This window comes from Bos indicus, chromosome 10 (assembly GCF_029378745.1).
Source record: "Bos indicus isolate NIAB-ARS_2022 breed Sahiwal x Tharparkar chromosome 10, NIAB-ARS_B.indTharparkar_mat_pri_1.0, whole genome shotgun sequence".
Classification (NCBI taxonomy): Eukaryota; Metazoa; Chordata; class Mammalia; order Artiodactyla; family Bovidae; genus Bos; species Bos indicus.
In genome coordinates this window covers 88,399,523-88,424,956 of record NC_091769.1, presented here as the reverse complement: position 1 = coordinate 88,424,956, position 25,434 = coordinate 88,399,523, and the positions used below count along the sequence as shown (strand labels likewise).

Here is a 25,434-nt window from a genome sequence, read left to right as displayed (position 1 = left end):
GTGTCACAAAGCCACAACCAGCGGATCCCCGTTTTCAAGAACATGTAAGTAAAGGATGGATCTCGAATCCAATGCTGGTACAGCAAACCTGTGCCTCGTTGTGCTGAGCTGGGAGGTTTTGCGCTTCCTTTTCCTTTGGATCAGGAAACATCACTTACAACATTCGAGTGGCTCACCCAATGTTATGCGCTTTCCTGGTGGCTCAGCGGTAAAGAATCTGCCTGCAAGGTAGGAGCCGCAGGAGATGTGGGTTTGATCCCTGGGTCAGGGAAGATCCACTGGAGGAGGGCATGGCAACCCACTCCAGTATTCTTGCCTAGAGAATCCTATGGACAGAGGGGCTTGGTGAGCTACACTCCATGGGGTTGCAAAGAGTCAGACACAATTGAAGCGGCTTAGCACTCACCACAACCCACTGTTATGGTCTAAGGGAGGGTTTCTTAGACTTGAGACCTTGTTTGCTCTTCACCTCAAGTTCTGGAGACTTTGCTTTTAAAGAGATTGAGAGCAAAGTGACCTAAGAGCCCTCCTAGAAAAGGGATTAGAGAAGCCAGACACTAAAGGTTGCATTTTGTATGATTCCATTCATGTGAAATCAAGCCTGAATATTCATCGGAAGGGCTGGTGCTGAAGCTGAAGCTCCAATTCTTTGACCTCCTGATGTGAAGAGCTGACTCATTGGAAAAGACCCTGATGCTGGAAAAGATTGAAGGCAAGAGGAGAAGGGGGCGACAGAGGATGAGATGGTTGGATGGCATCACCGACAGTGGACGTGAGTCTAAACAAGCAAACTCCGGGAGATGGTGAAGGACAGGGAAGCTTGGCGTGCTGTAGTCCATGGGGTCGCAAAGAGTCAGACGTGACTTAGCGACTGAACAGCAACTGTTCATGGGAAATAGCCAGAAAAGGTAATTCCACAGAGGCAAGAAACAGATGTGTGGTTGCCTAGGGCTGAGGGGGTGGGTGTAGGGTGGAAGTGGGGAGTGACTGCTTCGTAAGGGCCAGGCTTCCTTTGGAGAGGGATGAGAAGGTCTTGGAGCTAGAGGCAGTGGGTGAGCAACACTGAATGTATCTAATTGTTCACTTTTAAATGGCTGTTTTGTGAATTTCACCTCAATAAAATTTTCTCACAGTTATCATTTTTGTGTGTGTGGTGAGAACACTTAAGATCTACTCTTGGCAAATTTAAAGTAGACAATGCTGTATTGTTACCTGTAGTCACCATGATGTACATCAGATCCCCAGAATTAATTTTATCATTTATTATTTTATTTATTATTATTTATGCATTGAATGAGAAATTTGTATGCAGGTCAGGAAGCAACAGTTAGAACTGGACATGGAACAACAGACTGGTTCCAAATAGGACAAGGAGTACGTCAAGGCTGTATATTGTCACCCTGCTTATTTAACTTCTATGCAGAGTACATCATGAGAAACGCTGGGCTGGAAGAAACACAAGCTTGAATCAAGATTGCCGGGAGAAATATCAATAACCTCAGATATGCAGATGACACCACCCTTATGGCAGAAAGTGAAGAGGAACTAAAGAGCCTTGATGAAGGTGAAAGAGGAGAGTGAAAAAGTTGGCTTAAAACTCAACATTCAGAAAATGAAGGTCATGGCATCTGGTCCCATCACTTCATGGTAAATAGATGGGGAAGCAGTGGAAAGAGTGTCAGACTTTATTTTTTTGGGCTCCAAAATCACTGCAGATGGTGACTGCAGCCATGAAATTAAAAGACGCTTACTCCTTGGAAGGAAAGTTATGACCAACCTAGATAGCATATTCAAAAGCAGAGACATTACTTTGCCAACAAAGGTCTGTCTAATCAAGGCTATGGTTTTTCTTGTGGTCATGTATGGATGTGAGAGTTGGACTGTAAAGAAGGCTGAGCGCCGAAGAATTGATGCTTTTAAACTGTGGTATTGGAGAAGACTCTTGAGAGTCCCTTGGACTGCAAGGAGATCCAACCAGTCCATTCTGAAGGAGATCAGCCCTGGGATTTCTTTGGAAGGAATGATGCTGAAGCTGAAACTCCAGGACTTTGGCTACCTCATGCGAAGAGTTGACTCATTGGAAAAGACTCTGATGCTGGGAGGGATTGGGGGCAGGAGGAGAAGAGAACGACAGAGGATGAGATGGCTGGATGGCATCACCGACTCGATGGACATGAGTCTGAGTGAACTCTGGGAGTTGGTGATGGACAGGGAGGCCTGGCGTGCTGCGATTCATGGGGTCGCAAAGAGTCGGACACGACTGAGTGACTGAACTGAACTGATGCATTGATTTCTTGAACACAAAAAGGAGGGGCTTGAAAAGTTAACTCCTGAGTAGTGCTAAGATTTGAATGATATTGGAGTGTGCAAAAAAAGAAAAATCTAGAAGTCCAGAACCTTCTGCTGGGAAAAGGGGGATCCCAGGCTGCCCTGGTATAGTATTCTGAGAAGTAGTGAAGGAATTCATGCCCTCATGGCGTAGGTCTGGAAAACCTCTAGGTGGGGCTGGCCCCTTTAAGACTCCAAGCCTGAAGTAACCTGGTAGCTAAGGAGTCATAATGACAACTTTCCTGGGTAATCCTCCCTGAAAATGTAGTTATTACCTTCCAGGATGAGATGTCCTGAGGATCAGAGCCATCTTTTCCTCAGATTGGTTGGTGAGAGATACACATAGAGGGGCTAATACATCTCTGGCTTCATTTTCTAAAATCTAGATGTCCCTGCTCTAGACAGAGGGCCATGGTATTTAGTTTGGGTTCTTTTCTACCCTGTGGGAAAAGAGAGTTTGGGGAAAGGGGTGAATTTCTGTGAAATGTGGTCTTAAGTGTCCAGTCCTATCTCTAAGAGAATGGAAGGGAAAAACGTCCTGGCCCAAGAGCGCCTGTGAAACCCATTGCTCATGGAAATACAGGTGCTGAAAAATGTGCCTGGAGCCTACATGGATCTTGTCCAGGTTTTTCATGAATCCAGTATTCTTGATTGATGGGTGTAGGCTCAGTAGTCGCTCAGTCGTGTCCAACTCTTTGTGACCCTATGGGCTGTAGCCCACCAGGCTCCTCTGTTCATGCGGTTTTCCTGGCAAGAATACTGCAGTGGGTTGTCATTTCCTCCAGGGGATCTTCCCGATCCAGGGATTGAAACTGCATCTCCTGGATCTCCTGCACTGCAGGCCGATTCTTTACTGCTGAGCCACCAAGAAAGCCAGATTCACAGGTAGTCAGTGCTTAGGAATCCTCCAGGACTCAGACTCAGAGAAGTGGATGGGAGCTGCCAGTTTGGAACTGGGAGGGGAGGTGCTGAAATCGCCATCAGGAGAACCAGGGACTTGGGCGCATGCCCCGCTCTTTCTTGGGGGACAGATGGTCGAAATGATTGGCATCTGTCACTGCAGTAGATGCTGGCTTGGAGATGGACCTGCTAGAGGATCTTGAGACCATGAAGTTTGAGTCCGGGATTCATGAGGAAGACCAAAGCTGGCTGTATTTGCTGGGCCGTTCTCATGGTCTGATGACCAAGGCCTGCGCCCACGCAACCTTCTTCTGCAAGCTACTCCATAATTTGAGGTACGCTGGGTCCCTAGGGTCAAGTAGATGGAGAAGAATCTCTGCAGAGAATCCAGATGACTTTTTATATTGGAGCATAACTTTGGCAGGGGGAGTGTCTTCCTGCCTTGTGTAACCTACACTGAAGCACTCCTGGTCTGAAAGCACCAGGGAGACGCACACCAGGGTGCCTTGGCTGTGGTTATGTAATGTGGCATGGATTAATGGTGGTTTCCTTTTGGTGAGTAGACTGATTAAATCATCCATTCACCCATCCATTCATTCACTCTCATCAGGACAACCAGCTTGTCTTCCACAGATGCTAATGACGGGCCATTCCATGTCTATTGGCTGAAAATGGGGGTCATTTTTTTTCTTTTCAGGCTAACAGTGGAATGCCTCCTCACAAGAAAGCTTCCACGGACTTTGGGGGTCCCTATGGCCAGATGACTTGCCTGAAAACAGGAATACTGATTTTCAAAGAAGCTCTCAGTCCAGTCCTGGCTTCTTGACACTTGAATAAGAGGCATGTGAGAGCCAAGTACTTAGGACTAAGGCTCCTGGATTCTGTAACTCTAGGTCACTCTTGGAGCATTTGTTGCCTCCCCAACGCCCACCCCTCAGTCTACTTCTCAGTTTACTTTCCTCTGACATTAGATTAACTCCCAGATGGGGGCCCAGATCCCAGTCAAGCATATTAAAGGTATAGCACATACCTGAGGAGGCAGAGGACTCAAGCAGTTTGCTGACTGATCAGATCAGATCAGATCAGATCAGTCGCTCAGTCGTGTCTGACTCTGCGACCCCATGAATTGCAGCACGCCAGGCCTCCCTGTCCATCACCAACTCCCAGAGTTCACTCAGACTCACGTCCATCGAGTCAGTGATGCCATCCAGCCATCTCATTCTCTGTTGTCCCCTTCTCCTCCTGCCCCCAATTCCTCCCAGCATCAGAGTCTTTTCCAATGAGTCAACTCTTCGCATGAGGTGGCCAAAGTCCTGGAGTTTCAGCTTCAGCATCACTCCTTCCAAAGAACACCCAGGGCTGATCTCCTTCAGAATGAACTGGCTGGATCTCCTTGCAGTCCAAGGGACTCTCAAGAGTCTTCTCCAATACCACAGTTTAAAAGCATCAATTCTTCGGCGCTCAGCCTTCTTCACAGTCCAACTCTCACATCCATACATGACCACAGGAAAAACCATAGCCTTGACTAGACGAACCTTTGTTGGCAAAGTAATGTCTCTGCTTTTGAATATGCTATCTAGGTTGGTCATAACTTTTCTTCCAAGGAGTAAGCGTCTTTTAATTTCATGGCTGCAGTCACCATCTGTAGTGATTTTGGAGCCCAGAAAAATAAAGTCTGACACTGTTTCCACTGTTTCCCCATCTATTTACCATGAAGTAGTGGGACCGGATGCTGTGATCTTCGTTTTCTGAATGTTGAGCTTTAATAAGCCAACTTTTTCACTCTCCACTTTCACTTTCATCAAGAGACTTTTGAGTTCCTCTTCACTTTCTGCCATAAGGGTGGTGTCATCTGCATATCTGAGGTTATTGATATTTCTCCCAGCAATCTTGATTCCAGCTTGTGTTTCTTCCAGTCCAGCGTTTCTCATGATGTACTCTGCATAGAAGTTAAATAAACAGGGTGACAATATACAGCCTTGACGTACTCCTTTTCCTATTTGGAACCAGTCTGTTGTTCCATGTCCAGTTCTAACTGTTGCTTCCTGACCTGCATACAAATTTCTCAAGAGGCAGATCAGGTGGTCTGGTATTCCCATCTCTTTCAGAATTTTCCACTGTTTATTGTGATCCACACAGTCAAAGGCTTTGGCATAGTCAATAAAGCAGAAATAGATGTTTTTCTGGAACTCTTTTGCTTTTTCTGTGATCCAGCGGATGTTGGCAACCAGAGGGTTCCTCTGCCTTTTCTAAAACCAGCTTGAATATCAGGAAGTTCACGGTTCACATATTGCTGAAGCCTGGCTTGGAGAATTTTGAGCATTACTTTACTAGCGTGTGAGATGAGTGCAATTGTGCAGTAGTTTGAGCATTCTTTGGCATTGCCTTTCTTTGGGATTGGAATGAAAACTGACCTTTTCCAGTCCTGTGGCCACTGCTGAGTCTTCCAAATTTGCTGGCATATTGAGTGCAGCACTTTCACAGCATCATCTTTCAGGTTTTGGAGTAGCTCAACTGGAATTCCATCACCTCCACTAGCTTTGTTCATAGTGATGCTTTCTAAGGCCCACTTGACTTCACATTCCAGGATGTCTGGCTCTAGGTCAGTGATCACACCATCGTGATTATCTGGGTCGTGAAGATCTTTTCTGTACAGTTCTTCTGTGTATTCTTGCCATCTCTTCTTAATATCTTCTGCTTCTGTTAGGTCCATACCATTTCTGTCCTTTATCGAGCTCATCTTTGCATGAAATGTTCCTTTGGTATCTCTGATTTTCTTGAAGAGATCCCTAGTCTTTCCCATTCTGTTGTTTTCCTCTATTTCTTTGCATCGATCGCTGAAGAAGGGTTTCTGATAGGGAAGCATAAACCTGTGGGCTGCCTCCAAAGACGTGTGATGAGAAACCAACATGGGAAACTCTCAGGAGGCACCTTCTATTTGGAAGGATTAGGCACAGTGGGAAAACGCTCTCCTTTTAACCAAAAGAGAAGCCTCACATAGAATGTGGCTTGTCATGCTTAGATGGAAGCTCCAGAGTGTAAAGACTCCATTTTTTCACAGAAATACAGAACAACTATAAGTGAAGTGAAAGTCGCTCAGTCATGTCTGACTCTCTGCAACCCCATGGACTACACAGTCCATGGAATTCTCCAGGCCAGAATACTGGAGTGGGTAGCCTTTCCCTTCTCCAGGGGATCTTCCCACCCCAGGGATTGAACCCAGGTCTCCTGCATCACAGACAGATTCTTTACCAGCTGAGCCACCAGGGAAGCCCCCAAATACTGGAGTGCATAGCTTATCCCTTCTCCAGCGGATCTTCCCAACCCGGGAATCGAACCAGGGTCTCCTGCATTGCAGGTGGATTCTTCACCAGCTGAGCTACCAGGGAAGCCCCACAGATATCAAGATCATCCTATAACAACATAAAATCATGCCTATGTGTTCAGGGGTCAGACCTTGTTCATCTTGGGCCAAGGAAACACATCCAGAACCAACAGTGAGTGAATCTCCAGAAAGAGTGGCCTCAAATCCTTGATCCTCCCTTTCTCCGGTCTGTTTTCCCATATAAACCATTTTCTTTGATAAATCATCACATTGGAGAAAAAGCTAAGTTACTTGATTTCCTGGGTGTGTGCAGAACTGAAATAGCAAACCAGGAAGAGGAGGTGTATGGTAGGAGAGGAGTGCACTTGTCCTGGTGGAGATGGAAATGGACCACTGTCCACGCAGGAAACAGTGGAAGGACTGGCTCCCTGTGTTCCGGGATAAGGTATGATGGTGGCTGTTCACAGTGATGGTCCTGCGGCAAAAACAGTCAGACCTTGTGTTTAAGAAGGCAAGGAAATGCACAATACATGTAACCAAAAAAGAGTTCATTTAAGAAGGTTTTAAACAAGCGCTGATCTTTTGAAAGGGGTATGCTTTACTCTTTGGAAAATTCACTCAGGAGGAACATTTCATTCCATCCAGAGAAGCTGGGTCATTGTTGTTGTGGTTTAGTCATTAGGTCTAGTCCGACTCTGCGACCCCATGGACTGTAAACCACCAGGCTCTTCTGTGCATGGGATTTCCCAGGCAAGAATACTGGAGTGGGTCACCATTTCCTTCCCCAGGGAATCTTCCCAACGCAGGGACTGAACCTGCATCTCCTGCATTGGTAGGTAGATTCTTACCGACTAAGCCACCAGGGAAGCCTGAAGCTGGGTCAGTGGCACATAGTTGGAATGCTTCTCTCTGAAGGACTTAAGGTGGTGCAGCAGGCTGCATTTGAGGAAGTTAAAGCAGAGAAAGTCAGAGATTGACAGTCAAGAAGGGCTAAGGGCGTGCATGTCTTTTTAAAAAAATTATTTAAATTGGAGGATAATTATTTTGCAATATTATCGTGCTTTTTGCCATACATTAACATGGATCCGTCATGGGTGCACATGTGTTCCCCCATCCTGAACGCCCCTCCCACCTCCCTCCCCACCCCAGCCCTCTGGGTTGTCCCAGAGTACTGGCTTTGAGTGCCCTGCTTCATGCATCGAATTTGCACTGGTCATCTATTTTAACTATGGTAATATACATGTTTCAATGCTAGTCTCTCAAATCATCCCACCCTCCCCTTCTCTCACACAGTCCAAAAGTCTGTTCTTTACATCTGTGTCTCTTTTGCTGCCTTGTATATAAGATCCTCGTTATCATCTTTCTAAATTCCATATATATATATGTGTGTTAATATACTGTACCGGTATTTCTCTTTCTGACTTATTTCACTCTATAATAGGCTCCAGTTTCACCCATCTCATTAAAACTGACTCAAATACATTCTTTCTCATAGATGAGTAATATTCTATTGTATATATGTACCACATATCTGCCGATATGTAATATTCTATTGTATATATGTACCACCATCTGCCGATGGACATCTAGGTTGCTTCTGTGTCCTAGCTATTGGAAACAGTGCAGTAATAAATGCTGGGGTACATGTGTCTCTTTAAAAACAGTGGTTAGATGCCACGAAGGAGGTGGCAATGCCCTAACCGTATGCATGTTGTCAGGCCCGAGAGCCTCTTCCATCCTTGTCAAGGGGAGTGCTAACCTTCTCTCCTTTCATACAACACACATGCATGTCTTAATATTTGTGTGTGTCTGTGTTCATTCTCCAGAGAATCATTCGCCAGAAAATCAGTACTGGAGAAGCGAACCTCTAAATGTCACTTGACTGGGTTGCGTGAAGAAACTCAAGATGACGATACATTAAAGGTGGGCATCATCGGAGGCGGCCACCTTGGGAAGCAGCTGGCACACACGCTGCTCCAGTTCATCCCCATCCCTGCTGAGAATCTGCGGATCTCCACTCGGAGGCCAGAGACCCTGGGTGAGGAGCACTGGGCAGGCCATTTGGAAAGGGGCCCTCGAAAGAGGAATCCTTGCATACAGCTGGCCGAGTTCTCAGCTTGCTAGCCCTGAGAAAAGCTGGAAAGTGTTTTTTTTTTTTTAATTTCAATACTTAATTTGGCTGCACTGGGTCTTAGCTGCGGCACTTGGGATCTTTAATCTTCATTGTGGCATTCAGGATCTTTTTTCAGTCTCGGCATGTGGGGTCTAGTTCTCCAACCAGGGATGGAACCTGGGCCCCCTGCATTGGGAGCACAGAGTCTTAGCCTCTGGACTACCAGGGAAGTCCCAGAAAGATTTTTTTAAAAAACTTGTTCCCTAAAGCGCCTTTCTTTTCCACCTAAATATTTATATCCATCTCTCCTCCCTGCGCCCTGTGGCCAGATATCTTTCTGGGTCTTTGATTCAGAGATGCTTTCCAAACAGAATTCAAATCTTCTAACTGGACCAGTTAGAGTCCAAGTGGTTTACTGCTTCCAAACATTTGGCCTTGTTTTTTAAAAACACCATTTACGGGGGACTTCTCTGGCTTTCTAGTGGTTAGGACTCCATGCTTCCACTCCAAGGAGCATGTGTTCGATCCCTGGTTGGGGAGCTAAGATCCTGCATGCCATGTGGCAGAGTCAAAAAAATAATAATACCACGTACTGAAAAAAATTTTTTTAATGTTTTGCAGTGATTCCATTTATTAACCTCTGGTGGTAGAAATCAGAACAGTGAGTGCTTCTGGGGAGACTGAGAAGAGGCCCCAGGGAACTTTCTGGGCAGATGTAGACATTCTGTTTCTTGAGAAAGGTGCACGTTCCTTGGATGTCTGCATTTGTCAAAAAGAATCAAACTATTTACTTCAAATCTGTGTGATGCACTGTGTGCAAATTATATTTCAATAATTTAAAACGTAAAATAATACATGCGTGTTATAAAAAATTTAGAAAATTACTCTATAGGAAAGTAAATAATAACTACCTATAATTTCCTTATCAGGTTATCATTGCTTTTCCATTTTTTCTTCTGATTATATCAGATTATACCAGTAACTAAAACTATGCAAAGCTTTTTGTATCCTGCTTTTAAAAACAGTTAATGGATCATTTGCATATTATTTGACATTCTTGAAAATCATGATTTTAAGGTTGTACAGTATTCCTAAAGTATGACTTAAGGTAATTTATGTAACTGTGCCCTACTGAGTAGGACTTCCTGATTCATAATTTTTTTTTTAATTGCTAGGTCAAAGAACAGATACAGCTTTATTGAGATACACTTTGTATATAATAAATTGTACATTTTGAAAGTGTATAGTTTGAGGGACTTCCCTGCTGTTTCAGTGGCTGAGACTCCATGCTCCCAAGATAAGGGGCCTGGGTCTATCCCTGGTCAGGGAACTAGACCCCAAATGCCGCAACTAAAGATCCCACATGTCGCAACTAAGACCCGGCACAGCCAAATAAATAAGTATTTTAAAAAATATTTTTAAGTGTACAGTCTGATGTTTTGACACCTGTATGCTCCTATGAAAGCATCAACACAGTCAAGTCATGAACCTCTCCACCTCCCTGCAGGTCCCACTCAGGAAACCACTGATCTGATTTCTGTCACTACCAGTTAGTTTACATTCTGTAGAATTTTGTACAAATGGAATCATACAGTTTGTACGTTTTCTTTGCTCTAAATTAGTTTTAATTATTTTTTTAATTGAAGTATAGTTGATTTATAAGGTGTTGTTTTCAGATGTACAATAAAGTGATTTAGTTATACATCATATAAGTATGTATGTTCTTTTTCAGATTCTTTTCCCACATAGGTGATTACAAAATATTGAGTGTAATTCTCTGTGCTATACAGTAGGTTTCTTTTTTCTTAATAGTTTTATTTATTTATTTTATGGCTGCACTGGGTCTTTGCTGCCGTGAGGGTTTTTCTCTAGCTGCAGCGAATGGGGGCTATTCTCTAGTTGCGATGTGTGGGCTAGCTCATTGCGGTGGCTTCTCTTGTTGCAGAGTACGACCATTTGGGCGTGTGGGCTTCAGTAGTTCGTGGGCCTGAGAGCACAGGCTCAACAGTTGCGGCTCATGGGCTTAGCTGCTCCATGGCATTTGGGATCCTCCCCAACCAGGGATCGAACTTGTGTCTCCTACATTGGCCGATGGATTCTTTACCACTGAGCCACCTGGGAAACCCCTCAGGTCACATAAGTACAATCAAATGATTAGCTACCAAGGAGTGGTTTTAGCAAGGACATGAGTTATTATGTTTCTCTCTGTGTTTATAAATATCTTGTTGACATTAAATTGTGTACACTTTACTGAAACTACAAGCAGAGTTTCCCAAACTACTCCTGTCCTCTTCCCTCTTCCACTCTCTCAGTCACTCTCTCTCTCTCCACCAGTTCAAGCCAGTTAAGCTGTTTAACTGTGTCCCAGTCACACAATTCTGTTTTATAAAGAGCATGTTTTATTTTGCTTTGGTTGCTTGTCTTTACCCGATCAGGGACCAAACCCACGCCCCTGCAATGGAAGCCCAGAGTCCTAACTACTGGACTGCCAGGAAATTCCCAGTCACGTGATTCTCGAAGCTTCAGCTTTCACTTCTGTAATATAGGGATATATAGTTTATAGGGAAATATTCTATCCCTATAATAGAGGGATAATACTGGCCTCTGCCTCATAAGGTTCTTGTGAGGATTCCCCATTGGGGGTTTAGTCACTAATTCATGTCCGACTCTTTATGACCCCATGGACTATACCTCTCAGGCTCCTCTGTCCATGGGATTTCCCAGGCAAGAATACTGGAGTGGGTTGCCATTTCCTTCTCCAGAGGATCTTGCTGACTCCAGGGATCAAAACCAAGTCTCCTGCATTGCAGGTGATTCCTTACCAACTGAACCACCAGGGAAGCCAAGGATTCCCTCAATAATGTGTGTCAGGTACTTCATACATCACCTGATGCATGGTAAAGTCAGTAAACTGGAGCAGAAGGCTTTGTTCAGACTTTTCTCTTTCTAAAAAAAAAAAATCTGAAAAATTCTAGCGTTTGGTTTAAACATGAGGTCAGGATGAATTATCTAACAATCTCGAGCACAGCTGTGGTGGCATCAGCTGTCGTAGTCGTGGGGCCAGGGCTTTGCTGTGTGGCTTTTAGAAGCCGTAAGGGAATTTCTTCTGATTTATGTGGTGACAAGTGTGTGTACGTGCTAGGTCACTTCAGTTGTATCCAACTCTTTGCGACCCTTTGGACCATAGCCTGCCAGACTCCTCTGTCCATGGGATTCGCCAGGCAAGAATACTGGAGTGGGTTGCCATGCCCTCCTCCAGGGAATCTTCCTGACCCAGGGATCGAACTGGTATCTCTTACGTCTCCTGCATTGGCAGACAGGTTCTTTACCACTAGCGCCACCTAGGAAGCCACACCTGGTGACAAGACTTGAGATAAAATAGTTGCCACCCTCTCCCCAAAGTTGGGGGCTTCTCTAGAGGCTCAATTGGTAAAGGATCTGCCTGCAATGCAGAAGACCCAAATTCAATCCCTGGATCAGGACGATCCCCTGGAGGAGGAAATGGCAATCTACTCCAGTACTCTTGCCTGGAGAATTCCATGGACAGAAGAGCCGGGCAAGCTACAGTCCATGAGATCGCAAAGAGTCAGACAGGACTACAATTTTCACTTTACCCAAAGTTGATGTTGAGTCCGAAGTCTTCTGTATTGTGATCTATCTGACTTCTTTTATTCCCTCCCAGATGAATTCAAGAAACTGGGAATCCAGTGTTTTTATCAGAACGCTTCTCTGGTGGGATGGGCCAATGTGGTATTCCTCTGCTGCTTGCCATCTCAGCTGCCTAATATCTGCGTAGAAATTCAAACCCGGCTTGGGAAAGACTGCATTGTGTACAGCTTTGTCTCTGCCATCCCAGTATCCAGGTATCTTGTTAGGGTGAGCACAGGGCTGGCAGGACCTCTCTGTCACCTCATGTCCACCCCCGCCCCTACCTCTTGGAGTTGACCATTCCCGGTCATGAGGTGGAAGCATCTTCATCAGCAGAAGGGCCCAAGCCAGCCTTTGAAATTGTGTCCTCCCCTTTTTTCCATCAACACCACTTGCGGGTGGGGCATTTTCTTTGATGTGCAAATGTTTAGAGCAGAAACAGAGCATTGTTTCCACCTACTTGGGGCTTCCCTTGTGGTTTTGCTGGTAAAGAATCCACTTGCAGTGCAGGAGACCTGGGTTCGATCCCTGGATTGGGAAGATCCCCTGGAGAAGGGAAAGGCTACCCACTCCAGGATTCTGGCCTGGAGAATTCCATGGACTGTATATATAGTCCACAGGGTCACAAAGAGTCGGACACAACTGAGCAACTTTCACTTTCACCTACTTGAAGTTGACTCGTGTTCCCTTGTATCCGGGTCAACAGCATGAAAACTGATGGAGAGCATGTGTCAGATACCCTTTTGGTACGTCTAGTGCTGGGCCCAGCGCCTGGCTCGTGGTAACTTTCAATAAGTGTATCTGAGGAGGATGGGTGAACCGTCCAGCTAAGAGGTTGTCCCACACCTGCATTTGCCTCTGGGCTGTGCTGTGCAGGGGACTGTGTGGTTGGGGCTGGATGTGCCCTCCGTGGATCACGTGCTGGTTCATTCCAGTCCTGGCTCTGCACTCCCTGCCTTGATTGCTTTACTTGCAGGTTGAAACTCCTACTGAATCACACTAACATCTTGAGGCCCCAGTATCAGTGTGCTGAAGATCTTGCCCACGTCTGGGAGGCCAATGCGATCACCGCTGCTCTCCAAGACCCCGTGATTCTTCAGGCTACCTGCCCCTACAGCCCTGCTGGTAAGGGCTCACCATATTTTTGGCACTTTTGAAAATTACCTTCCTCTTGACCTGTTGCTGTCTTATTAAACCCTGGTGTGGTTGTGCTGAGGGTGTGTGTGGGGGGGAAGAACATGCTAGATGCTAGATGGCATTCTCAGCTACTTAGGTTTTATATGGGAACAACTTTAGTGGCAAAAAGCAGCCTTTTTAGGGACTTCCCTTGTCAGTCTAGTGGTTAAGAATTTGCCATCCAAAGCAGGGGGTTCGGGTTTGACCCCTGGTTGGGGAGCTAAAATCCCACATGCCTCGTGGCCAAAAAAACCAAAATATAAAAAAACAGAAGCAGGGCTTCCCTGGTGGCTCAGTGGTTCCACCTGCCAATGTAGGAGATGCGGGCTTGGTCCCTGATCCGGGAAGATCCCTCATGCTGCAAAGCAGCTAAGCCCTTGTGCCACAACTATTGAACCAGTGCTCTAGAGCCCCAGAGCCAAAACCACTGAAGCCTGAATGCCCTGGAGCCCACGCTCTGCAGCCAGAGAGGCCACTGCAGCGAAAGGCCCGTATATTACAACTAGGGAGTAGCCCCCGTCTGCAGCAACTAGAGAAAAGCCCGCGCAGCAGTGAAGACCCAGCGCAGCCAAAGATAAAATAAATACTTAAAAATGTATATGAAAACTGAAAGCCGCTCAGTTGTGTCCGATTCTTTGTGACCCCATGGACTATATAGTCCATGAAATTCTCCAGGCCAGAATCCTGGAGTGGGTAGCCGTTCCCTTCTCCAGGGGATCTTCCCAACCCAGGGATCGAACCCAGATCTCCTGCATTGCAGGCGGATTCTTTACCAGCTGAGCCACAGGTGTGTATGTGTGTATATATATGTGTATATATATATATGTATATATAAACAGAAGCAATATTGTAATAAATTCAGCAAAGACTTTAAAAAATGATCCACATTTTTTAAAAATCTAAAAAAAATTTTTTTTAAAAAGCAGCCTTTTTAAAGGAAAAGCTGAGAAGTGTGATTAATCAGACCTTCTAAGGATGAGTTGGAAACAACCAGAGAGGAAAGCCTGTTTAAACAAAAGAATGCAGCCTCTGGGACCAAATGGCTTTTCCTTACTGTAATCTTGCAGTGCGCCTTACTGCAAGAACCATTCCAGAGATTTCCCAAGATGCATTTGTCATTAGCAATGTCTACATTAACCTATCTGTAGGTAGGGTTAACACATGACGTGTTATTAAGGACACACCCAGGGCTCTTGGTCTGGTAAAGAAGTTTACATAACCAAACTGTCTTGGACAGAAGGTAGCCGTTCACTGTCTGGGGTTTGTCCTCGGTTCCCTGTAGACCTTTTTAGGTGGTACTCACTGGTGTTTCCTTTCTCACTGATGTTTAGGGGGAATAAGCCTCAACATCAAGTGGCTGGAGGGGATGTTTTATGCACTCTTAAACTTCTGCACAGCAAAGGACATGCCGCACCCCCAAGTGCTGCAGCATCTGAGCGAGCTGTTCTCCTCCCAGCACCTCAAGGCCTGTAGGGAGGGCGAAGCATCACCCCTACAATTTCAAGCCCAAGATTTTGTCAGTCAGATCTATGCCAAGAACCTGTCTCAGAGACGGTAGAGTATCAGACGGTGGCCGTTCGAACTTCTCCCACACTGTTGTCTTAGCATATGTTTTTTTTATTTTTCCTTTCATGTTCTTTTAAAAATTCATAAAAATAATACATTCTTAGGAAAAAAAATCCAACTAGTGGAGAAATGAGAGCCCTCTTTTGCCCCTACCCCAATCCCTTTTTATAGACCACCTCTAATCGCTTTTGTCTCTTCACCTTATTATTTACAAACATATATGTATATTAGCATTATAGTATAATGTGTATGCATATCTGTATCTATATGTACATTTTAGAAACATGGGGACTATACTCACTATGTCATAGGTATCGCTCTGTGTTAGTACAATAATATCTACTTCATTCACGAGCATGGTATAGGCATCTGCTGGATACATTTCTTTTTTTTTAATTCATTTATTTTTAATTGGAGGATAATTGCTTTACAATATTGTGTTGGTTTCTGCCATACATCAGCATGACTCAGCCCTAGGTATACATATGTCCTGGTGGATACGTTTCTTTCTTTTTTTTTTTTTTTTTTGTTTTTGGATATGTTTCTTTAACTGTATTTATTCATTCTATTTCCTCTTGATGGCATTGTACCCCGGCCCCACATTTTGCATAAAGGAACTGCTTTGAACATTTTTATCCTTAAACTTTGCACACTTGTACCAGTAGAATTTCTGGGTCAGAGGTTATATATATTTTATGTTTGACAGATATTCCTAAATTACCTATCAAAAACATGATGCTTCCTTATATTTCCAGCAATAGTGTACGAGAGTGCCATTTCACTATAGTTTCATAACTATTAGATCATTCTTATTAATCTTTAATAATCTAATGGGGACAAATGGTTGCCCTTGTTACCAGAGACTTCCATGTCACTAAATCCACCGGATACTTTTATCTTTTTATTTAAAAGAATAGATACAATTTTTTTAGAGCAAGTTTAAGTTTACAGAAATATTGAGCGGACGGTTCCCATAGAGCACCTGCCTCCTGACCTGCAGTTTTCCCTACAACCCCCTCGCGTTCACGTGGCAAGTTATTATTCCTAAAGTCCAGAGTTCATGGGATTCACGATTTTCTTGTTAGTCGTGGTAAAATACACAGAACATAGAATTTACCATTCTTTTTTAAAAGTGTTTATTTATTTTGGCCACACCTCACTCACAGCCTTTGGGATCTTAGTTGTCCGACCAGGTACTGAACCTGAGCCACCTATAGTAGGAACGTGGTCACGGGACACTTCTAAATCCTTTTCTTTCCTGGCTATTGAACATAGCATCCTTCCTGAAGCGATCGCGTCTCTTAGTCTTCCTGATACACTCACATGCTCTTCGTTTTCTTCCTGTCCCTTTATCCTGCCTTTCCAGGTCCTCTTCTGCCCCATCCTTAAATCTGGGAGTTTTCAGGGCTCTGTCGAAGCCTTCTTTTCTCATTCTACACTTTGTTCTTGGGTGGTCTTTTCCACTGTGGAGACTTGGGTTGCCATCTTTACTCTGCCAGCACAGGACTCCATATGCCTAGCCTAGATGTCAGTTCTTCATACCCACCATCTCCACTCAAACTCCATGTGTCTAAAAGCATCCCTGCTCGCATGCCTGCTCTTTCAGTGTTTCTGTCTAATTACACGCTCCTTGGAAGAGTTGTTCAACCCAAAACCTGGAAGAAGTCCTTGATTGTCCCCCTCCCCTGCTCCCCCCCACCTTTTTTTTTCCGGCTGTGCTGGGTCTTCGCTATGGCATGTAAGCTTCTCGAGTTGCATTGCATGGACTCAGTTGCCCTGCAGCATAGGGATCTTAGTTCCCTGACCAGGGATCAAACCGCGTCCCCTGCATTGGAAGGTGGCTTCTTAACCACTGGACCACCAGGAAAGTCTCTTATGTTTTGTATTCTAATTAGTCACTAGTGACCTGTGACACACTTTCAGCTTGGGAATCTTCCTCCCCCCTTTTCCTAGGACTCCCTTTGCCTCTCTCTTATGTTGGATCTCTTTTTCCTGGACCCTGTCTTCCTCTGGCTTCATCTACTTCTTCATTATGATGGAATATGTTTTCCTGTACTAGCTTCTTCCATAAAGGCTGTGTGGTAATTTTTAAGGGCTATGTATGACAATGTTTTTATTTTACACTAATATTTTATTGAAAACACAGCCAAGGTGTAGAATCTAGGTTAGAAGTAATTTCCCTCAGAATTTTGAAGGCAGCGCTCCATTGTCTTTCAGCTTTTAGAGTTGCTGTTCAGAGGTAGAGGGCCATTCTAATTCTTCAGGCCATGCTTGGTCTGAAACCTGTTTGTTTTCTCTCTGGAAGCTTATAGTATCTTTTGATCTCAGCATCCTGAAATTTTATTATGTGTCATGATGTAAAGTGAAGTGAAGTCGCTCAGTTGTGTCCGACCCTCAGCAACCCCATGGACTGCAGCCCACCAGGCTCCCCTGTCCATGGGATTCTCCAGGCAAGAACACTGGAGTGGGTTGCCATTTCCTTCTCCAATGCATGAAAGGGAAAAGTGAAAGGGAAGTCGCTTAGTCGTGTCCGACTCTTCGCAACCCCATGGACTGCAGCCCACCAGGCTCCTCCGTCCATGGGATTTTCCAGGCAAGAGTACTGGAGTGGGGTGCCATTGCCTTCATGATGTAGGTCTATTATAATTCACTGGATTGGACACTTGGTGGGCCTCTCCCTTTTTTTCCCTTAACTTAAAAAAAAAAAAAAAAAGAATTGTACAATATAACATATACACAGAAAAAGTACGTATTCCATAAATTCATGAATATACAGTTTAATGAATTATTGTAAAGCAAATATACATGTAATTGCCACCTATAAAAGAAACAGACTATTCAATGGTCATTTTCAATCTGCATGTTAAGTTCTCCAATTTTCTCCAATTATGCTTTGATAATTTCCGCCCATTCCCTGTTTCCTCTCATTTTATAAGCCCAATATTGGATCTGCTGGGCTGATCTTTTGATTTTCTTAAGTTCTCCTATTTTCAGTATTTTTGTCTTTTTTCTCTGCTTTCTGAGAGATTGCGTCAACTATCTTGTTTTTGTTTCCGCTATTATATTTAGAACATATTTTCATTTTCAAATATTTCTGTAGTCTCCAAATATTCCGTTATTATGTAGCATCCTGTTGTCATCTTCCTATGCAGTACCATGTCTTATCCTTTGAGAATGTAAATGATAGCGTTTTTTTAATCCTCTGAGAAGTCTGTTTCCTTTGGAATTTTTTTGATCATTTGTTATGCTCTCCATCATTCATTTTAGAGATTTTCTTTCAAGTATATGGAAAACCTTGACTTCCTGCTCATACTTAAGATCCTGATTACTGAAAAGTTGCTTGGAAACTCTGTGTTTGCTACCATGGTCTCTACTGTAGAGTGATTTGATCAGCTTTCCCTTCAGTTCAGTTCAGTTCAGTCACTCAGTCGTGTCCAACTGACTCTTTGCGACCCCATGGACTGCAGTTCACCAGGCTTCCCTGTCCATCACCAACTCCTGGAGCTTACTCAAACTCATGTCCATTGAGTTGGTGATGCCATCCAACCATCTCATCCTCTGTGTCCCCTTCTCCTCTTGCCTTCAGTCATTCCCAGAATCAGGGTCCTTTCAAATGAGTCAGTTCTTTGCATCAGGTGGCCAAAGTATTGGAGTTTCAGCTTCAGTATCCGTGCTTCCAATGAATATTCAGGACTGATTTCCTTTAGGATGGACTGGCTGGATCTCCTTGCTGTTCAAGGGACTCTCAAGAGTCTTCTCCAACACCACAGTTCAAAATTCTTCAGCGCTCAGCTTTCTTCACAGTCCAACTCTCACATCCATACATGACTACTGGAAAAACCATAGCCTTGACTAGATGGACCTTTGTTGGCAAAGTAATGTCTCTGCTTTTTAATATGTTATCTAGGTTGGTCATAACTTTTCTTCCAAGGAGCAAGTGTCTTTTAATTTCATGGCTGCAGTCACCATCTGCAGTGATTTTGGAGCCCCCCCACAAAAAAGTCTGTCACTGTTTCCATTGTTTCCCCATCTATTTGCCATAAAGTGATGGTACCAGATGCCATGATCTTAGTTTTCTGACTGTTGAGTTTTAAGCCAACTTTTTCACTCTCCTCTTTCACTTTCATCAAGAGGCTCTTTAGTTCTTCACTTTCTGCCATAAGGGTGGTGTCATCTGTATATCTGAGGTTCTTGATATTTCTCCCGGCAATCTTGATTCCAGCTTGTGCTTCATCCAGCCCAGCATTTCTCATGATGTAATCTGCATATAAGTTAAATAAGCAGGGTGACAGTACACAGCCTTGACGAACTCCTTTTCCTATTTGGAACCAGTCTGTTGTTCTATGTCCAGTTCTAACTGTTGCGTCTTGACCTGCATACAGATTTCTCAAGAGGCAGGTCAGGTGGTCTGGTATTCCCATCTTTTTCAGAATTTTCCACAGTTTATTGTGATCCACACAGTCAAAGGCTTTGGCATAGTCAATAAAGCAGAAATAGATGTGTTTCTGGAACTCTCTCGCTTTTTTGATGATCCAATGGATGTTGGCAACTTGATCTCTGGTTCCTCTGCCTTTTCTAAAACCAGCTTGAACATCTGGAAGTTCACGGTTCATGTACTGTTGAAACCTGGCTTGGAGAATTTTGAGCATTACTATACTAGCGTGTGAGATGAGTGCAATTGTGTAGTAGTTTGAGCAATCTTTGGCATTGCCTTTCTTTGGTATTGGAATGAAAACTGACTTTTTCCAGTCCTGTGGCCACTGCTGAGTTTTCCAAATTTGCTGGCATATTGAGTGCAGCACTTTCACAGCATATCTTCCAGGATTTGAAATAGCTCAACTGGAATTCCATCACCTCCAGTAGCTTTGTTCATAGTGATGCTTCCTAAGGCCCACTTGACTTTGCATTCCAGGATGTCTGGCTTTAGGTGAGTGATCACACCATTGTGATTATCTAGGTCATGATTATCTTTTTTGTATAGTTCTTCTGTGTATCCTTGCCACCTCTTCTTAATATCTTCTGCTTCTTTTAGGTCCATATCATTCCTGTCCTTTATTGAGCCCATCTTTGCATGAAACGTTCCCTTGGTATTCTCTAATTTTCTTGAAGAGATCTCTAGTCTTTCCCATTCTATTGTTTTCCTATATTTCTTTGCACTGATCACTGAGGAAGGCTTTCTTATCTCTCTTTGCTATTCTTTGGAACTCTGCATTCAAATGGGTATATCTTTCCTTTTCTCTTTTGCCTTTCCCTTCTCTTCTTTTTTCAGCTGTTTGTAAGGCCTCTTCAGACAACCATTTTGCCTTTTTGCATTTCTTTTTCTTGGGGATGGTCTTGATCCCTGTCTCCTGTACAATGTCATGAACCTCCGTCCATAGTTCTTCAGGCACTCTGTCTATCAGATCTAATCCTTTGAATCTTTTTGTCACTTCCACTGTATAATCATAAGGGATTTGATTTAGGTCATACCTGAATGGTCTAGTGGTTTTCCCTACTTTCTTCAATTTCAGTCTGTATTTGGCAATAAGGAGTTCATGATCTGAGCCATAGTCAGCTCCTGGTCTTGGTTTTGCTGACTTAAAACAAGAGCTTCTAGAGCTCTTCTTAGAGCTTCTCCATCTTTGGCTGCAAAGAATATAATCAATCTGATTTCAGTATTGACCATCTGGTGATGTCCATGTGTAGAGTCTTCTCTTGTGTTGTTGGAACAGGGTATTTGCTATGACCAGTGTGTTCTCTTGGCAAAACTCTATTAGCCTTTGCCCTGCTTCATTCTGTACTGCAAGGCCAAATTTGCCTGTTACTCCAGGTATCTCTTGACTTCCTACTTTTGCATTCCAGTCCCCTATAATGAAAAGGACATCTCTTTTGGGACTTCCCTGGTGGCTCAGATGGTAAAGCATCTGTCTACAATGCAGGAGACCCGGGTTCAATCCCTGGGTTGGGAAGATCCCCTGGAGAAGGAAATGGCAATCCACTCCAGTACTATTGCCTGGAAAATCCCATGGACAGAGGAACCTGGTAGGCTACAGTCCATGCGGTTGCAAAGAGTCAGACATGACTGAGCGACTTCACTTCACTTTGGGTGTTAGTTCTAGAAGGTCTTGTAGGTCTTCATAGAACCGTTCAACTTCAGCTTCAACTTCGGCTTCTTCAGCATTACTGGTTGGGGCATAGATTTGGATTACTGTGATATTGAATGGTTTGCCTTGGAAACGAACAGTGATCATTCTGTCATTTTTGAGATTGCATCCAAGTACTGCATTTCAGACTCTTTTGTTGACTATGATGGCTACTCCATGCCCACAGTAGTAGTTATAATGGCCGTCTGAGTTAAATTCATCCATTCCAGTCCATTTTAGTTCACTCATTCCTAAAACATCGATATTCACTCTTGCCATCTGTTTGACCACTTCCAATTTGCTTTGATTCATGGACCTAACATTCCAGGTTTCTATGCAATATTGTTCTTTACAGCATTGGACTTTATTTCCATCACCAGTCACATCCACAACTGGGTGTTTTTGCTTTGGCTCCGTCTCTTCATTCTTTCTGGAGTTATTTCTCCACTGATCTCCAGTAACATATTAGATACCTACTGACCTGGGCAGTTCATTTTTCAGTGTCTTATCTTTTTGCCTTTTCATACTGTTTATGGGGTTCTCAAGGCAAGAATACTGAAGTGGTTTGCCATTCCCTTCTCCAGTGGACCACGTTCTGTCAGATCTCTCCACCATGACCTGTCAGGTGGCCCTACATGGCATGGCTCATAGTTTCATTGAGTTAGACAAGGCTGTGGTCTATGTGATCAGATTGGTTAGCTTTCTGTGATTGTGGGAAAGACTGAATATTGGTATCTTTAAGTCTTTGGGACCCAACTTAGGGAAAGAAAGCTGCATGTGTATAGGGGTAGTCTTATCATTCAGAGTATTTTTTCACTTTATGTCTCCCCTTTCCAACATATCCTTGCTACTCAAACTGCCTGACAGCCATGCCAGCATCTGTGCATTTGTTTAGAAATGTAGATTCCAGGGCCCCACCCCAGATGTATGGAATCAGAATCTGCACTTTTACAAACTCCCAGGTGATATGCCCATTACAGTTGGAGAAGTGCTGCTCTACAGTCTTTTTTCATCAGATGATGTTGGAATGGGAGGCAAGGGATATTAATCTTTCCACTATCATTGTAGTTTCTCAAATTATCTTTATATTTCTAATCTTTGTTTTATAAAGTTTGAAGTCATATCATCTGATGCACAGAAGTACATGTTTTTATACCTTCCTGGTGGATTAAACTTTTTAATTCTATCCCCCTCCCTTTAAAAAATTTTTAAAAGATTATTTTGATTCACATGCAGTTATTGAGAATACAAAGAAACCCCATGTGCCCGAACAAACCATAGTACAATAGCTATATGTAGATATTTGTAAAACTATAGCCAATACCACAACCAGGACATCGACACTGACACAGTCAAGATGTAAAACAGCTCTGTAACTAGGGATCCTTCGTGTTGTTTCTTCCTAAACTGGCAACCATTGAGCTGTTCTCCATTTCTATGATTTTGTCAGTTCAAGAGTACTATATAAATAGAATCATGTATTGTGCAACTTTGGGGACTGGCCTTTTTCATTCAGCAAAATTCACTGGAGATTCATCCAGGTTGCTGTGTGTATCAACAGTTTGTTCCCTTTTATTGCTGGGTAGTTTTCATGGCATATGTATGTACCACAGTTTGTTAAACCATTCACTTGTTGAAGGACATTTGGGATGTTTCCAGTTTTGGGGTATTTATTATGCATACAGATGCTCTGAACATTCATGTACAGGTTTTTGTATAAACATAAGTTTTCATTTCTCTGGGACAGATGCTTAGGAGTGCAATGACTGGTTGCATAATTTTTTTAAGACACTACGAAACTGTTTTTCAAAGTTGTTATTTCTTTTTACAGCACTAGGAATGTATAATTCAGTTTCTCTACATCCTCACCAGCATTTGGTGTTGTCACTAATTTTTGTTTTACCATTACACGTATAGATCGATTCATGGAGAAGTGACATCTTTACAATGTTGAGTTTTTCCATCCATGTACACAGTATATGTCTCTGTTTATCTTATTTCATCAGCATTTTGTAGTTTTCAGTACACAAGTCCTTTACATGTTTTGATTTACACTAAGTATTCCATTTTGTGTGTGTGAAAGGAACTACATTTTTAATTTCATTGCCCAAGTGTTCACTGCTAATATATATAAACAAAATTTATTTTTCTGTGTTTATTTTATATCCTGTGACCTTGCTGAATTCATTTATTAGCTCTAGGAGATTTTTTTGTAATTTTTTGGGATTTTTCTACATAGACAATAATGTCATCTACAAATACTGATGACTTCAGTTCTCCCTTTCCCATCTGTATGCCTTTTATTTCCTTTTCTTGCCTTATTGCACTGGCTATAACTTCCAGTGGTATGTTGAATAAGTGTGGTTAGAGCATATATCCTTGCCTTACTCTTCATTTTTTAAATACTCTAAAACTCTACATCTTAATGTTTTTAACTTGAATTCCACTATAGACTAATACTTAACACTGCCCCATTTTTATTTGCATGTTAACTCTCTTTCTTTCTCTTTACAGTTGAAGAGGTTATCTTTTTTTTTTTAAGAGGATATTGTAAAAGAAACGAGGTCTCTCCCATTTCTAATTTCTATGATCCTCTTATGTATTTTCTATGTAAATTCAAGGAAAATATACCAAAAAGGATGTTGATTTTATTATCATTCCCCAATTATGAATGCCTCCCCAAATGTATTTAGAGAATTGTACATGTGAAAACTCATAAGTACAATTAAATCCACATATTGAATAGATCCAGATGAAATTTTAATTAAGATTTTTAATTAGTTTGGTATAGAAAATGAAGAACCTTATTTCCAAGTGGAGGAAAACTTTCTTTAAAGGCAATGTTTAACAGAAAATCAGATGTATTGAACAGACATAAAAAAGTAACACTATTTTTTTTCCCTACCCCAGGCCTTTCCCCTTGTTTGATCTGACTACTGTGCAACTCAAGGAAACTCCCTTTAGCCAGTACCTCTCAAACAGCACTACTTTTCAGGACTGCTTTACCCATCTGTATTGTGACTCATTTGGCATCTCCCTAACCAAAGAACAAGAAGAGCCAGAGGTTTCCACGGGTTCTCCATCCCAATAAGAGAAGAGACCTCTCAGGAATCATGAATTTTTCTCCTTCTAATCAGGTAGTGCTTTGATTATCTCAACTGTCAGTGGAAGTCATGTGATTGTCTGGTGTTTCCCATATGTTAGGCAGCGAGGAAATTAGAAAATTGTACTGATGGCTCTTTAAAATTTAGAATAAAACAAGCAATTCTTTACATCAGTATGTTTGGGTGTGTCTGGCTTTTGGAAGCAACTGAATGAAACTACATAACCTGACACATTTAAGTAAGCTGCTTTCCCAGCAACTAAATATCAGTTCAGTAAATTCAAATTCCCCCTCATCTAAACGCTAAATTCAAGAAGCTATACTGTCATTATTAGATGGTTACATACTTTTTCTGTAGCATTCTTTTCCTATAGCAGTATGTAACTACTTTCTATACAGTATATACATTCCTATAGCAGTATGTAACTACATTCTCTACAGTATGTACATTCCTATAGCAGTATGTAACTACATTCTCTACAGTATGTACATTCCTATAGCAGTATGTAACTACATTCTCTACAGTATGTACATTCCTATAGCAGTATGTAACTACATTCTCTACAGTATGTACATTCCTATAGCAGTATGTAACTACATTCTCTACAGTATGTACATTCCTATAGCAGTACATAACTACATTCTCTACAGTATGTACATTCCTATAGCAGTATGTAACTACTTTCTATACAGTATATACATTCCTATAGCAGTATGTAACTACATTCTATACAGTATGTACATTCCTATAGCAGTAACTACATTCTATACAGTATATACATTCCTATAGCAGTATGTAACTACATTCTCTACAATATATACATTCCTATAGCAGTATGTAACTACTTTCTATACAGTATATACATTCCTATAGCAGTATGTAACTACATTCTCTACAGTATGTACATTCCTATAGCAGTATGTAACTACATTCTCTACAGTATGTACATTCCTATAGCAGTATGTAACTACATTCTCTACAGTATGTACATTCCTGTAGCAGTATGTAACTACAATATGTAGCTACAGTAGATAGTTACAGTCTTTTCCTGTAGTAGTGTGTAGCTAACAAATGAAACACCCTGATTTTCCTACAGTTTGCATAGAAAAATAAGATGTGTGGTAAACAATCACAGTGTTCTTGCCTGGAGAA

At 42.7% G+C, this 25,434-nt stretch overlaps 1 protein-coding gene and 1 non-coding gene across 2 annotated transcripts; one reads left to right on the top strand and one right to left on the bottom strand.

Moving 5' to 3' along the window:
* Positions 1-2,217: 2,217 nt before the first annotated feature.
* Positions 2,218-25,398, top strand: NOXRED1 (NADP dependent oxidoreductase domain containing 1). Its single transcript, XM_070797918.1, has 7 exons — positions 2,218-2,657; positions 3,392-3,563; positions 8,380-8,591; positions 12,349-12,529; positions 13,291-13,439; positions 14,822-15,044; positions 24,089-25,398. The coding sequence occupies exons 1-7, from the start codon at positions 2,612-2,614 to the stop codon at positions 24,267-24,269; spliced, it is 1,164 nt and encodes a 387-aa protein (XP_070654019.1). The 5' UTR covers positions 2,218-2,611; the 3' UTR covers positions 24,270-25,398.
* Positions 8,209-8,334, bottom strand: LOC139185516 (U6atac minor spliceosomal RNA). The gene has a single exon (XR_011569095.1). It is a non-coding gene; the product is annotated as a U6atac minor spliceosomal RNA (small nuclear RNA).
* Positions 25,399-25,434: the final 36 nt, after the last annotated feature.

Bases quoted from the DNA above. Each gene is read 5' to 3' on its own strand.
- NOXRED1 (XM_070797918.1), top strand. From the start codon at position 2,612: ATGAGATGTCCTGAGGATCAGAGCCATCTTTTCCTCAGATTGGTTG. The intron at 3,564-8,379 runs GTACGCTGGGTC...TTCATTCTCCAG, and splicing joins AAGCTACTCCATAATTTGAG to AGAATCATTCGCCAGAAAAT. The intron at 8,592-12,348 runs GTGAGGAGCACT...ATTCCCTCCCAG, and splicing joins TCGGAGGCCAGAGACCCTGG to ATGAATTCAAGAAACTGGGA.